Source organism: Tamandua tetradactyla, chromosome 12 (assembly GCF_023851605.1).
Source record: "Tamandua tetradactyla isolate mTamTet1 chromosome 12, mTamTet1.pri, whole genome shotgun sequence".
NCBI lineage: Eukaryota > Metazoa > Chordata > Mammalia > Pilosa > Myrmecophagidae > Tamandua > Tamandua tetradactyla.
The window spans coordinates 51,836,390-51,852,718 of NC_135338.1; the positions used below are offsets into that span (position 1 = coordinate 51,836,390).

At 43.2% G+C, this 16,329-nt stretch overlaps 1 protein-coding gene across 4 annotated transcripts in view; it reads left to right on the forward strand.

The window, feature by feature from the left end:
- The window catches only part of DGLUCY (D-glutamate cyclase), a 167,206-nt gene that overhangs the window by 120,318 nt on the left and 30,559 nt on the right, over positions 1–16,329 (forward strand). For 3 of the 4 annotated variants that reach the window (XM_077123342.1, XM_077123339.1, XM_077123340.1), the window contains 3 exons: positions 5,787–5,909; positions 8,914–9,117; positions 13,810–14,070. In XM_077123342.1, the coding sequence (XP_076979457.1) occupies positions 5,787–5,909; positions 8,914–9,117; positions 13,810–14,070 (588 nt within the window). The remainder of the gene's footprint in view (positions 1–5,786; positions 5,910–8,913; positions 9,118–13,809; positions 14,071–16,329) is intronic. The other variant, XM_077123343.1, reaches the window with a different exon arrangement.

Genomic DNA, 16,329 nt, shown 5'->3' on the forward strand with positions numbered 1-16,329 from the left:
TGCCGGCAGAGAAGGGGGAAGAGGAGGACTAGATGGCGGCGGGAGCGCCGGCGGAGAAAGAGGAAGAGGAGGGCTAGATGGCGACGGGAGTGCCAGCAGAGAAAGAGCTGAATTTTTTTTAACTCAGGTAGTTTTGTTGTACATTTCTCAGGATTTTCCACATATAGGATCATGTCATCTAAAAACAATGAAAGTTTACTACTTCCTTTCCCATTTGAATGCTGTGTTGGTTTGTTAAGCTGCCAGAATACAATATATCAGAAATGGAATGACTTTTAAAAAGGTAATATAATAAGTTACAACTTTACTGCTCTAAGGTCATAAATACATCCTAACTAAGACATCCAGAGAAAGATACCTTGGCTTAAGGAAGGGTGGTCTGGGAAGACATGTGGCTGGTCTGTTGGTCCTTATTCCTGGTTCCATTGCTTCCAACTTCTGATGCCAGTGGTTTCCTCTTTAAGCATCTGTGGACATTCACTTAGCTGTTCCAGGATGAAACTCTGGGTTTCATCTCTTAGCTTAGCATCTGCCAGCGCAGAAGATTTCTTGTCTTCAAGTTCTGGCCATTTCTATCTCAATCTCCAAACATCTACATCGCCTCTTTCTGTTGGCTTTGAAGCAACTGCATCTGTATCAGCTCTGAGGTTTCTTCAAAACATTTCCCCTTTTAAAAGACTTCAGTAACTAATCAAGACCCACCTTGAATGGGCAGAGTCACATCTCCATCTGATCAAAAGGTTACACCCACAATTGGGAGTGCCACATCTCCATGGAGATAATCTAATAAAAAATGTCTGCCTTACAGTATTGAATTAGGATTAAAAAAAAAGAGCTTCCCCCACAAGATTAGATGAGAATTAAAACATGGCTTTTCTGGGGTACATAATAGCTTCACACTGGCACAGATGCCTTTTATTTCCTTTTCTGTCTAATTGCTCTAGTTAGAACCTCTAGCACAATATTGAATAATAGCAGTGAAAATGGGCATCTTTGTCTCATTCCCAGTCTTAGGGGGAAGGCTTTCAGTCTCTCACCATGGAATATGATACTGGCTGTGGGTTTTCATGTGTATGCACTATAATGGTTAGGTTCTGGTGTCAACTTGGCCAAGTGATGATGCCCAGTTGTCTGGTCAGGCAAGCACTGGCCTGACCACTGCTGCTAGGATATTTTGTAGCTGGTTGATAAACTGGAAGGCTGGTGTATTAAATCATCAGTCAGTTGATTGTATTGTGGCTGATTACACCTGTGATCAACTGAGGAGTGTCTCCCACCAATGAGATTATTCAATCTGTTGAAGACTTTTAAGGAAGAAGAGACTTTTTCACTGCTTCTTCAGCCAGTGAGCCTCTTCTCTGGTGTTCATCCAGACCCTTCATCGGAGCTGCCAGCTTCACAGCCTGCCCTATGGATTTTGGACTCTGCCATTCCCACGGTTGTGTGAGACATCTTTCACAATCAATGTCTCACAATATCATCACATAGTTGTGTATTCATCACCATAATAATTTTTTAGAACATTTGCATCACTCCAGAAAAAGAAATAAAAAGCAAAAGGAAAAAAAACTCAAAGTACCTGCCCCTTCCCCTCCCTCTCATTGACCACTGATATTTCCACCTACCCAATATATTTTACCTTTTGTCCCCCCATTATTTATTTATTTTTATTTTTCCATATGTATTTATTTTTTACTTATGTGTCCATACTCTGAATAAAAGGAACAACAGACACAGGTTTTTCACAATCCCACAGTCACATTGTAAAAGTTTTATCTTTATACAATCTTCTTCAAGAATCAAGAATATTGGAACACAGCTCAGCAGTTTCAGGTACTTCCCTCTGGCCGCTCCAATACACCATAAACTAAAAAGGGATATCTATATAATGCATCAGAATAACCTCCAGGATAACCTCTCTATAACTCTTTAATGTGCCTTTAGATTCGATTTGTAAGTATTTTGTTGATAATTTTTACATCTGTATTCATTAGGGAGATTGGTCTGTAGTTTTCCTATCTTTTAGTATCTTTAGTATTAGAGTGATGCTAGCTTCATAAAATGAGTTAGGTAGTGTTCCTTTTTCTTCAATTTTTCAGAAGAGTTTGAGTAAGAATGGTGTTAGTTCTTTTTGGAATGTTTGGTAAAATTTCCCTGTGAAGCCATCTGGCCCTGGGCTTTTCTTGTAGGAAGGTTTTGAGGACTGTTTGAGTCTTGTGATTGGTTTGTTGAGGTCTTCTGTTTCTTTTCCAGTTAGGTAGGCTGTTCATGTGTTTTGAGGAAATTGTCCATTTCCTTTAAGTGATCTAGCTTGTTGGCATCCAGTTCTTCATAGTATCTGCTTATGAATTTTTTATTTCTTCAGGATCCATAGTAATGATCCCCCTCTAATTTCTGATTTTGCTTATTTGCATCTTCTCACTTTTGACTTTGTCAGTTTAGTTAAGCGTTTATCTATCTTCTCAGGGAACAAACTTTTGGTTTTGATCATTTCCTCTATTGTTTTTTTTTCTCCAATTCATTTATTTCTGCTTTTATCTTTGTTATTTCTTTTCTTCTACTTGCTTTGGGATTAGTTTTCTGTTCTTTCTCTAACTTCTTCGCTGTTCAGCTAGGTCTTTGGTTTTGGCTCTTTCTTCCTTTTTAATATATGTGCTTAGAGCTATAAATTTCCCTCTCAGTACTGCCTTCCCTGCATCCCATAGGTTTTGATATGTTGTATTCTCATTTTCATTCATCTCCAGATTTTACCTATTTTGCTCACAATTTCTTCTTTGACCCACAGGTCCTTTAAAAGTGTGTTGTTTAAAAGTTCTGTTTCTCTGATGGTTATTGAGTTCCAGCATCATTCCATTATGGTCAGAGAAAGTGCTTTGGATAATTTCAGTCTTTTTTAAATTTATTAAGATCCGTTTTGTGCCCCAGCATATGATGTGTCCTAGAGAACATTCCATGAGCACTAGAAAAGAATGTATATCCTGGTGTTTTTGGAATGCAATGATCTATATATGTCTGTTAGGTCTAATTCATTTATCAAATTGTTTAGGTTCTCTGTTTCCTTATTGATCCTCTGTATGGTTGTTCTATCCATAGAAGAGGTGGTGTATTGAAGTCTCTCACTATTATTGTAGAAACATCTATTGCTCCCTTCAATCTTGCCAATGTTTGCCTCATGTACTTTGGAGCTCCTTGATTAGGTGCATAAACATTTATGATTGTTATTTCTTCTTGATGAATTTTCTCTTTTATTAACATATAGTGTCCTTCTTTGCCTCTTATGGCACCTTTGCATTTAAAGTCTATTTTGCCTGATATTAGTATAGCTATCCTTGCTTTCTTTTGATTACAGCTTGCATGGACTACTTTTTCTATCCTTTCACTTTCAATCTATTTGTGTCCTTGGGTCTAAGAGGAGTCTCCTGTAAACAGCATCTAGATGGATTATACTTTTTAATTCATTCTGTGAGTCTGCATCTTTATATTTGGGGAGTTTAATCTGTTCACATTCAAAGTTATTACTATAAAGGCTGAACTGTACCAACCATCTTATCTTTTGGTTTTTACTTATCAGATGTATTTTTTCCCTCTGTCTCTTTTTGTCCTTTAAGTTACCCTTACTAATATTCTTCAATTCTGTGCCCTTCTCAGGACCTCTCTCTCTTGTCTATATTTGTTATTTTTTTTCAGCCAACAGAACTCTCTTTAGTGTTTCTTGAAGGGCAGGTCTTGTGTTACCATATTCTTTCAGCATTTGGTTGTCTTAGAATTTTAAATTCTCCCTCACTTTTGAAGGATAGCTTTGCTGGACAAAGAATTCTTGGCTGACAATTTTTCTCTTTTAGAATCTTAAAGAGGTCTTAACACTTCCTTCTTACTTTCATGGTGCCCACTGAGCAATCAGTACATGGTCTTATGTGGTTTCCCTTGTATGTGGTGAATTGCTTTTCTCTTGCTGCTTTCAGGATTTTCTCCTTCTCCTCAGCATTTGATATTATGATTACTGTGTGTCTTGGAGTTGGTCTATTTGAATTTTTCCTATTTGGATTTCATTGGGCTTCTTTTATTTGCATATTTATGTCCTTTATAATGGTTGAGAAGTTTTCCCCAATTATCTCTTCAAGTACTCTTCCTAGCCCTTTACTCTTCTCCTTCTGGTAAGCCATGATTCTTATATTTGTGCGCTTCATCTTGTCCATCATTTCCCTGAATCCAATTCAAATTTTTCCATCTTTTTCATTAGATGTTTTTTATGCGTCCACATTCAATTGTCCTGTCCTCTAATTCTTCAGGTCTGCTTTTGTGTGTCTCTAGTATAGTTTTAATTTGATCTCCAGTATATTTCATTTCCATGAGATCTACTATATTTTGATTTACTCTTTCAAATTTTTCTTCATGCTCTTCTAGTGTCTTCTTGATATCCTTTATGTTTTTGGCCAATCCACTGAATTTATTTTAATACATGGGCAGACACCGGGAATCGAACCTGGGTCCTCTGGTATTCCAGGCAGGCGTTCTTGCCTGCTGAGCCACCGTGGCCTGCCCCACTGAATTTATTTTGAAAATGTCTATGTACTTCTTTCATTAGTTGTTCCAAATTCTGTGTCTCCCTCAGCTTTTTAATTTGGCCATTTCACTTGGCCATATCATCTTCGTGTGCTTTATTTTCTGCTGATTTCTTCACATTTGATTATCTTGATAAGGTTTTTTTGAAGGTTTATTTCCCTCACTCACCTAAGATTTTATAGTTGCTGGGGTTTGTGTTGAAGTTCTCCTTTGGCTCTTGATTTTTCAGTAATTCCCAGTCAGAGAAAGATGAAGCTTCCCATGGAGATGGGTCTATTTGGATTTCCCATCCTTTCAGTTATAATTTCTCCCCTTTTTCATCCAGGTCCTCCTTATATAATGCAGAAGTCTCTTTCTGGCTGCTCATACCCTGGAACCGCTGTCCTGGTCATTTTCTGCCTTTTCTGTAGTTATTCCACTGTAAAGAAGTAATCTTTGCCCCTCCTATTCCATTGTCTTCCCAGAAGTCTTGCTTAAGACTTTGAACATAGTTAGGGATGCCTCAAGTGGTCTGTACAGTGAACAGAGATGTTAAGCTGTATGAGTGCCAACACTCTTTCCAGTGACCACATCATGGAAGCCTGAGATTCTGTGTTCTGAAGTTGTATCACCCAGACCAGACTATAAGACATTAAGGATCTTTGCATTAGGGTTCTCCAGGAAAACAGAACTGATAGGATGTGTGTGTGTATGTGTGTATACCTAAATACCATGAGATTTGCAATAGGAATTAGCTCATGCAATTGAGATGGGCAAGTCCAAATTATCCCAGGAGAAGAGGTCTGGCTGAAATAGGGATGGAAATCCTCTCTTCTGACTGCTGGCCTCGTCAGTTCTTCCTTCAAGGCCTTCAACTGATTAGATGAAACTTCCCTCACTGCTAAAGGTAATCTCCTCTGTTGATTTAGATATAATCAGCCATAGGTGTAATAGACTGACTGTTTATTTAAATCCCTTATATATCCTCACAGTAACCATCAGGCCAGTGCTTGGTTAGCCAAATAACTGGACACCATAATCTAGTCAAGTTGACTCATGAACTTAACCATCACAGTCCTTAATTGTTAAAGTCCAATGCCTTTCCTTCTTCTCAAATACCATTTCAAATAATTCTATGAACAGAGTGTCTTTTGGAGAAAGAGGCACAAACGTCAATATCTTACTTGAATACTACCTGCCAGTGCAGGAGAGGCTCACTTTACATTTTCTTTTCCCATCTTCAGACCTTTTGGGAATCGAAGATATTTCCAGACCTGACTATGGGGAAGCTGCAGTGTGTCAGCCAGAGGATATTCCAGTGTTCTGGCCTTCTCAGCTGACCAGCCTCGAAGCTGTTAGTTGCTGCAGTAAGTCTGGGCATAAGATGACGTTCTTTCTAGAAATAAGGGGAGCAATTACTCTCACCTAGAATGGAGACTGATGGGCCTCGAGTTCTTGAAAGCATAGGCTTACAGTACAATAATTAAAGAAATAATAATAAAACAAAAATATAGGCCTACAGCCCACCATGAAGGTCACTCTAGCTTCCTTATTTAAATCCACAGCTGGGTCTTCTCACCAGAGCATGGGCATCTTAAGTCTTAAGGCTGGGCCTCTCTTTCAGCTCAAATATGTTCTGATTCGATATATTGCTCTCTGCTGAAGCCATACAGTCCATTCAAATGGAAGGACCAATCTTTAGTGTGACCTTGTGAGACATTTTGGAGGTTGGTATGGAATTGAAAATCAAGATGAAACCAAGAAACACACTGAACAAACTATTTCAAATGGGATTTGTAAGATTGAAAAACATAGTATTACTATCTTTTTTTTTTTCAAAGATCTGGAGTGATATTACATTGAAGAGACACAAGGGTGCCTTAACTAGCTCACAGTAAGATAAGAAAATATATATATTTTTAATTATTATTATTTTCGCCCATTGTGATAGGTACTGGAAAATTCTGGCCAGGTCAACCACACTTGCACTATAAAACATAGAATTTGATGTTACTATTTTAAAACCATTTAAGGGAGAATATCTATGAGAATAGATGCCAAGATCCATGGGGTTCTTTCGATTTGTATAACAGGTATTGAGCACCACTGGGTCCAGGTTCTGGCAGTATAGTGCCGCATAAGACATGATGTGGTCTCCTTCTCATGGAGCCTCTGGTCCTTTCTGAGTGTCTGTGCTCAAAAATACCCTAGCAGAAGCCTACTTAAAATGAGGCCTAAGAGTCACCCCAGAGAACCGCTTCTGTTACTCAGATGTAGCCTCTCTCTCTCTCAGCCAACACGACAAGCAAACTCACCGCCCTCCCCCTCTCTACATGGGACATGACTCCCAGGGGTGTGGACCTCCCTGAAAAAGTGGGACAGGAATCCTAGAATGAGCTGGGACTCAGCATCAAAGGATTGAGAAAACCTTCTCGACTGAAAGGGAGAAGAGAGAAATGAGACAAAATAAAGTGTCAAAAGCTGAGAGATTCCAAACAGAGTCAAGAGGTTATCCGGGAGGTTATTCTTACGCATTATATAGGTATCATTTTAGTTAAGACGTAACAGAGAGGCTGGAGGGAACTGCCTGAAAATGTAGAGCTGTATTCCACTAGCCATGTTTCTTGAAGATGATTGTATAATGATACAGCTTTCGCAATGTTACTGTGTGATTGTGAAAACCTTGGATCTGATGCTTCTTTTATCTACCTTATGGACAGATGAGTAAAACATATGGATTAAAAATAAATAAATAATAGGGGGAACAAAAGTTAAAATAAATTTAGTAGATTGAAATGCTAGTGATCAGTGAAAGGGAAGGGTAAGGGGTATGGTATGTATGAATTTTTTTTCTGTTTTCTTTTTATTTCTTTTTCTGAAGTGATGCAAATGTTCTAAGAAATGGTCATGATAATGAATCTACAACTATGTGATGAAAAAAAAATAGCCTAGCAGGAGGGAGTCCCACCCCCTCCAGGGATGCCCTGCCAATGAGGTCAGACTATCTCATTTGACTACAAATGAGAACAAATGACATCATCATTCCTGGCATCACTTGAAACTTTCTAATTAACAACAACGAAAAATCATTTTCAAGCTTCCGTGTTTAAACTTCAATTAACAATAGCTTATTTCCTGCACACCTCACAACTGATGGTGCCAAAGTCTGTGTCACACACCAAGGTGACTGCTCTGATGTGGACCTGGCTTCAGAGTGACCGATTTTAGGTGTTGTGCAGAACATAGAAAAACAATTATTGCGTTCATCAAATTCATTAGTTTTCCTTCTTATACATCACGTCTAGAATGTAAGTGAAAATACTTTATGTGTCTGTTAGTGGGTTTTCCTTATGAAGTGTTGGTTGACTTTGGTTTTCCATTAGATCTGAGAAATTTTACTGTTTTCGTGAAACCCAGACATCTTTATTTACTCAATTCATGTCAACGTGTTTTGAACCCCTACTATGTGCCAGGCACTATATAGTATGATAAGATGAATAGGGAATGGACCCTCTTCTCTCAGAGGGTACAGCTGAGTAGGGTTATGGCACTCAAGAATAATAATGACACTGAAGAAGGCAGAAGAGGTAAATTAAGTACAGTTAAGTAGTAAGCTTCTAATGAGCCAAGCCTAAGGACACAAAAATGAGTAAGATATAGCACCTGGTTCAAAAATGCAGACTATCATTTACTAAGAGCTCATGCTGTGCTAGCAACTTTGCCAAACATTTTATGTCTATTTTCCAATTTAGTTAGAAAACAATTGTGTGAAGCATTATCTTTATTTTACAGTTTGGGAAACAGGTTTATAGAGGATAAAGCCACTCCTCAAACTCAAGTGTGTTTGCCATGTCCAAGCCATGTTCTCAGTAATTATGCTAACAGTACTTCACATTGCCTGTCATCTAGTAGGAAAAATTTTCTCAAGAATGGAACTGACATAATCCAAAGCAAAATATAAATGCTATGAGAAAAATAAAAACTGTATCGAGAGAGGGTATCAAATCTAACATTTGTAGCAAATTGAAACAAGATGGTTTTGTGCATTGTATAAGAATTCAGTAAAGACTTTCTGATATCACTGGAATTAAATTGATGGAATCTTCTAGGGCCCTAGCAGTAGCTATGGTTGTACCTTACTTCTTGTCCTGCACTCAATGTATCTTCTTTCCCCCCAAAATTGCAGATAGTTGTTTAAATTCCATTTAAATAACCTGCTTTCTGAGATGGTTCCGACAAGCACTGGAAAGGGTGCTATTGGCAGAGTCGGTGCACAGTTACCATCTTGTTACCTGTCAACAAAGGGCTGGATGAAAATGTGCTGGGCTTGATGAGGTGGCTGGGCTTAGTCCCTCCTGTTGTGTGTTTTAGAGGCTCTGCTGGCTTTCACCAGTGCCCCGGGTTGCACAGTTATGACTGACCTGAAGAATACAAAGGCTCCAGCCAGTTGTCTCACCCCTGAGGGGATTCCAGAAGTCCATCACATTTCCCAAGATCCTTTGCACTACAGCATTGCCTCAGCTTCAGCCGTGCAGAAGATCAGAGAACTAGAAACTCTAATTGCCATGGACCCAGGTAAGAAACAAAACATCCACACCCTAATGACCTGGAGAAATCAATCACTGATGTAATGTTCAATGTAGAAAAAAAAAAAAAGCAGGATACAAGCTACATCATGGTTTTGCTTTTAAAAAATATTTATACTGTGTATGGCTCCCAAAAAGGCTAGAAGTTAATATTAATGATTTCTGGGTAGTGGGATTGTGGCTGATTTTTGTTTTCTTCAGTGTGTGTATTTTCTTTCCCCTAAATTTTCTGCACTGACCAGTGAGAGGGTTGGGCTCATTGCACCCAGTACCACATTCGTGTTGGGCAGACAAGGATGAAGAGCAGAATGGTTCCTAGAAAGGAAACTGCCACCTCTGGTGTTGGGCACAGAATAGATTTATTTTATACTAAGCAACAGGTTTAAGAGTGAGGTCTGGGTGCTGCTTGTTCGGGAATCCTGATGGGTTAAGGACCCTTGAAGTCGTGCAATGGTTTGTAGCTGCATGTGCCTCAGGGAAAGGACAGCCATTCCGTGATTTGCCAGCTGCTGGCTTTCTGGATGTAGGACAGGACTAATGGGATCCACTAGGGGTCTGCTGATTCCAAGGAGAAGGAGGTTTGCTGGTTGAGGGGTGTTTAGCTCCCAGCTGTATCATCATTTAAGAGCGGGATGTCTTATCCCAGATTACCAGCAGAGGGCACTGTTGTGCTTAGTAAATTCAATCCACTTGTTGGCAAACACAGGAGGCAATTGTGGTGCAAAGACTTCGCAGCTGCTGTCCACCTCGGTTTCTCAATAGTATAACAGGGGAATAACTGCTCAATTATTACCCCCTCTCGGAGCCATTAGAGGTAATAATAGCTACCACCTACAGAGTTTTACTCTGTGCTACGCATTATGCTAAAAGCGTTTACATGACATGGGCCATCTTATTAAATTCTCTCAGTGACCCTATGAGAGTTATTTTTAACCCCATTTTACAGATCAGAAAAAAGAGGCATGCAAAGGTTAGGGAATTCGCCCAAATCCACCTACCTGTTAGATGATCAAGCCAGAATTTTGATGTCTGCCGACTCCGAAGCCCCCTATCAATACATGTTGGATAAATTAGAATCTTGTCTAGATGACGTATCAGGGTCTTGCTTGCTCCGCCTCTCCTGGCTCACACTCCATTCCCTCTTTTGGGTGATCCTAGACCCAGGATGCTAATGACTCGTTGCACCTTGTATGTCTGGAGGTGTATGTGGATAGCTAGGTGAATGGCAGGGATGGGGCACGTGGGGAGCAGAGGGTGGAGGTCAGCCTGGGAGGCGACTTTCCAGGTCAGGTTCTTGGGACACAAACAGAGCTGACTGCAGTGACATGGACGTAGCAGCTGTGTAGAGAGCAGCAGCTGGGCAGGGCAGGTAACCTGGGGGCCCTTCAACTACGGCTGAGGCTGTGACAGTGCAGGGCAGCCTGATTCTCTCCCCCGGGGGCTGGGAGCAAAGGCTGCCCCCAAGTACAGGGTTTTCTCCATAACAAATGCCTCTGCCAAACCATGAGGCAGAGCTCTTTATTTGTTTGCTTGTTTGTTTCTTAGGTGGTTGGTTCGTTCATTGCCTCATTCATTCGTGCTGAAGAGAATGTGATTTCCTTTTCATACAGACACACAGTAAATTTGGGATCTACACACAAACACACACACACACGCCTTTTAGGATGTAGGCATATGGACAGGTGAGTGCTGTCAGCTCTGCAGAGTCTCTCACATGGGTGATCTCCTGGGTGGATATTATTTTAAATTTTTCTGCAGTATTTTCTCCTTCCCAAACACTCTCACCAAGGCTTACAGCTCTCCCACTCAGCACAAGAGCCACGTAGGAAGATGAATGATTAATTCTGCCATCAGCTGGGACAATAATTGGAAGTGAATTTACTGCAGACACAATGCACCCAGTGCCCATTGAAAATGACCCCAGGGGTCATCCACCCGGCCACCCTTCAGGCTTGAAGCATGAGACTCAGGGAAGAGGAGAGCTAAAGATGCTCAATACGCCAATCTCGTCCATTAAGAACGTCTTTAATCCTTAAGAAAAACAGCTGCCTTTGATTCCTACCACATTAAATAAGCAGACAGAAGACAGATGACAGTTTGCTGAGCATTCCTCACAGGGCGTATGACTAGAACCACTCCATCACTTTTGAGAGCACGTCAGCTTGCATTCGAGGCATCTGGTGTCTATAAAGGAATGCAGGGGTTTACAGTAATATTTCTTGCACTAATACTAAAGTCATTGTAAACATTTATAGCACTTTACAGTCACGAAGTTCCCTCTCCCCCTTTCCTCCTATAACATAAGACTGCATCCCAGTTCTTTCCTTTTAAAATGTTGTATTTTGCCCCCTCTTATAAACAGTGATTTATGTTCATTGTAGAAGCATCAGATCATATGAAAGCGAAGAGGCAATAAAAACAGTAATTAACTGATCATAATTAACCATTATTAATAGTTCAGTGTTTGCTCTTAAAGCGTTTTTCTTCAGTTGTGCAGTCTTGAATATCTGTGCGTGTGTGTGCACATATATTTTTAGACAAAAATGAGATCATACTTTAATTCTATTTTTGGACTAACTTTTTAGTGCACTGTAAATATCTTTCCATGTCATTAATCTTCCACAAAATTCTTTTTAATGTTTGCATAGTATTCCATTTTACAAATGTTCCAGCATTTTATCACCATCCTATTTTTTGACATTTATGTTGTTTCCAGCCTGAACTCTGTTGCAGTGAACATATTTATGACTAAATTGTGTTCATATCCACAATCGCTAAATTAGGATAAATTCCTAGAAGAGGAATGTGCAAACCTAAGGTACAAGTCACCCCAGACAAACATTCCAGTTTCTTCTCCTCGCTCCCCCCGCCCCCAGCGGTGTGTGAGAGGCCATTTCCCCACAGCCTTCCTATACCCATACCACCTTCCATTTTCCATGTAGGAAAACTGAGGTTCAGAGAGATCAGGAGGTGGGGCCAAGGTCACACAGCTACAACGTGCCAGGACTTGAATGTAGATTTCCAGGTCCTAAACCTGGAACTGTTTCTCCACACCTCCTGCCTTCACATGGCACGTTTTAGTGTCCTGGCTGCTAAGAAAATACCATACATATTTGGCTTGAATAATGGGAATTATCGGCTCATGGTTTTGAGGGTAGGAGATGTCTACAGTCTAGAAGTCATCAAGGTGGCCTTTCTTCCTGAAGATTGTGTGTTCTGGAGTTGGCTACCATGATCCTTGGCCCTTGGCTTTTCTGTCACAGTGGTGTTGCATGAGCAGCATCTTCCCATTTCTCTTCTGGGTTCCATTAACTTCCAGCTTCTGGCTGCTCCCCGAGGCTCCTTTCTCCATGGACTTCTCCTTAGACCTCCAGGAACAGGGTTCAGACCTGTCCTGATTCAGACGGGCCACACCTTAACTAAAGGGACCTCATTCAAAGTCCTATTTACAATGTGCTCATACCTACAGGAGTGGATTTAGATTAAGAACGTGTTTTTCTGGGGGTACCTATCTCCAAGCCACCACAGCCGTCCCCCTCTGAGGTGCCCTGAGTGTAGACAAAGGTACATGGTGTCTGGTGAGGGTGGAGGGCTGAGCTGTCGAGTGGGGATCAGCCTGGCAGCCACTAGGGGGCATCTCTAGCAGATGCTGTACGTGCCCTGCCCATAGCCCTCGGCCCACCTGGCCTCATCTGCAGCTGCCATGGGCACTTCCCAGCACCCAGACAGCATCGCACCCAAGACACCGGCATCTCTCTGCCTTCCTCTGCCCCTCCGGGACCTTCCCTGCCCAGCAGGCACAGCCCAGGAATGTGGGGGAGTCAACATCCTGTGGGCAGCCTTCGTCAGTAGGGGACGGGAGTTGGTGGAGAAACGCCCAGACTCCCTACCCTCAGGCAGCACCACTCTGAGGCTTCACACGGTTTCTTAAAGGATGCCAAGCAGGATGGAGCCCAGATGCCTTCAAGCAAATGTGCTCCCCAAAACTCCCTTGATCAGCTTTTCTCCCTTCCTTACTGTTCTCATCTTCTGAGTTATGTTTCCTGGGATCACTTCCCACTGAAATACCTGCACCCAAGTCCTGGCCTTCAAATCTTCTTTTCGGGAATCCCCAACTAAGACAGCACTGTTGTCCTTTCTCCCCATATATTAGTTAGAGTAGGTTAAACGGATATAACAAACAAACTCCAAGATGCTTGGCTCAAATACACTAGAAGTTCACATCTCTCTCCCTTAACAGCCCAGGTTTGGTCTTCCAGGCTGAGCACTCTAGGTCTGCAAGAAGGGAGCTCTGCTCTGCCCTGAGCCTCAGGGACCCAGCTGCTCTGCTTTTCCATCATGTGACCCCCCAGGGGTTCTAGTTGACCACGGTCCAGCCCGCAGGAGGGAAAAAGACCTCGGAGGAGCGCACAGGAGATTAATGGCCAGGCCCAGCGGTAGCACACGCCACTTCTGCTCCCGCTTCATGGGAGAGAACCTAATCTTGCAGCCACACACGCTCAGCTGCCCTTCACTGCCCTGTGTGCACACACAAAAAGTGCATTTTTGTTGAACAAGTGGCAGTTTCTGCCAAATCCCTCAAATCCTCTTCTATAAAAAACCAAAACCGAAAATTATCTTGAATCTGAGTTTCTGCTTTAAACACAAATACTTTATGATTTTCTTCTCTCTGGGATTTTAGGCATTCGGGGTATCGGGCACCTCCTCTGCAGGGACGAGCTGCTGAGAGCCTCCCTGTCGCTGTCCCACGCCCGCTCGGTGCTCGTCACCACCGGGTTCCCCACGCACTTCACCCATGAGCCTCCGGAAGAGACCGACGGCCCTCCGGGAGCCCTGGCTCTGGCTGCCTTCCTGCAGGCCTTGGGGAAGGAGGTGTCCCTGATCGTTGACCAGAGAGCCTGGGGCTTGCACGGGAAGCTGGTTGAGGAGGCTGTTGAGCAAGGTGAGTAGCGATGCAGAGACAGTCTCCTCCCTGCAACGGGTTTTTGTGGGTGGAGCCTGGAGGGGATCAGCGCTGGTGGAACAACTGCCTGGCACCCAGGTCTCACGTTGTGCCCTTGATGTAAGGCACCTGCCTGAAGGCCCCGACAACTCTTTGCTATAACCACATTATCTCCATCTTACTGAAGAAGAGGCTCACAGAGGTGACTTACCCAAACAGGAAAGGTGAGTTGGAATTTGAACCCAGGTCCACCAGATGCCAAAGCCCATGGTCCTTCCTGGACCAGAGATGGGCAGTGGCTGCCAAGTGCTCTCAGTAGCCAGGGTGGCTCGAGACCACTAGGGCTGAGGGTGGGGCGTGGAGTGCAGTGTCATCGAAAGGCTTAGAGAGCGGTGTCCCACCCGGCCCAGATGGGCACAGAAGTCTCCGCTCTGCCCAAGCTTCTGGGCCACCCAGGTGGGTGTTAGGGCTGCGGGTGTCAGTGGCCTGAGTTGTGCTGCCGCTGCCCAGGGAGGAGCTCGGCCTCGGCGCACAGTGTGAGCACTTGCTCCTCACCTCTCCTGGATTCTGCAAGAAGAGTTACTCGGGCATCAGCTGGAAGCCTGGTGAATCTAATCTGCTTCTCACTCCCTGTCTCTGTGTCCCTCAAGTGTGTTCTTCAAATAAGTCTTTTTCCCGCTCATATTTAAAGAGGGCTTCAGCCCCAGTGAGGCATACCCTTAAGTACCTATTCTGTTAGAAGATTTGAAAAGGCTGGGTCTTTACACACAGAATCCATTTCATTCAATGTGTGTACTGAGCGCCTACTGTATGCCGTGCACTATTTTAGACTCTCAGTCATCAGTGAATAAAACCAACAGCAAACCTGCCCTCCTGGAGCATTTATTCTGATGGAACGTGACAGACAATAAACAACGTAATAAAAAGGCAAAGCATGTGATATGCTAGAAGATGCTGAAACCCAGTGGGGCGTGGACCAGGTAAGGGAATGGAGTGATGGCCTGAGTTGTTATTTTAAATAGGATGGTGAGGGCAGACCTCCCTTGGAGAAAAGACTCGAAGGCTTTGAGGGAGTGAGGCCTGGGACTGGTCGGCTGAAGGAAGAGTCCAGCCAGGATAGCGGCCACGAGGTGGAATGGGCCCAGCATGTTCAAGATATGGCCTGGCTCAGCTGGCTGGTCTGGAGTGGATGAGACGGGAAGGCGGACCGGAGGGAAGAGAGGTAGCAGAGTCTGGATCGGGAAGGGCCTTTGGGCACCATGAGAACTCAGATGTGGTCTATGGAGTTGGGAGTTCTGGGAAGAAACTGAGCTGAGGAGGGTTGTGCTCTGGCTTCGGGTCTAAAAGACCTCCTGGGTTGCTGTAGAGGTGAGGGTGGAAACAGGGAACCAGTTAGGCTGTTGCAGGTGTGAGATGCTGGCGTGGGTGGTGTCCATAGCACAACCCTTCAGCCCACCGCTGATTTGTACAGCATCTGGGGTGGAAACTCTGAGTAACGCAGACCTGGCCATGATCTGCAGGGCCTCTCCAAAGCTGACAAAACCACCGGGCCCATGGGCTGCATGCACAGACAGAAGTGGGGGGCTGCCTTCAGGGTCCTTAACCAATGGAGGTCGGGACCTAGTGGATAAACGCCCTGGCTTCTGACCTTTGGGTGGATAGTTGTGGTTGGATGCAGGTCCGGATGGAGCTGAGGTCCCACTGCCCACAGCAGTGACCTTGAGAATGCACATAGCCTCCTACTGTCTCCTTCTTCACTTTCCCTGACCTCTCCCTCCCGCTTCCTGGGTCATCTCCCAAATAAACCACCAGCACCCAAGTCTTGTCCTAGTCTCTGATTTCAGGGAAACCCAAATGAAGATAATGAACGGTGCAGGTAGAGGTTGTGAGAAGTGGCCAGATTCTGTATATATTTAGAAAGTAGAGTTAATGTGATTTCTGGATGCGTTGGGTACTGGTGTGAGGTCGAAGAATCAGGGATTTGCTCTAAGGTTTTTGGCCTGAGCAATTGGAAAGGGTGAGGCTTGAGGGGTAAATCTAGAGTTTGGGTTTGAACATGTTAAATGTGAAGTGCCTATTAGATAGATACCAAAGTGGAGTGTCAAATAGGCATAGATTTATGAGTCTGGAGTTCAAGAGAGCAGTCTGGGCTAGCAGGATTCATAGGAGGGCTGTTGGCATGTTGGCATATTGATGGCATTGAAAGCCACAAGACTGGATGAGCTCACTGAGGAAATAAACAGAGATAGAGGAAAGGAT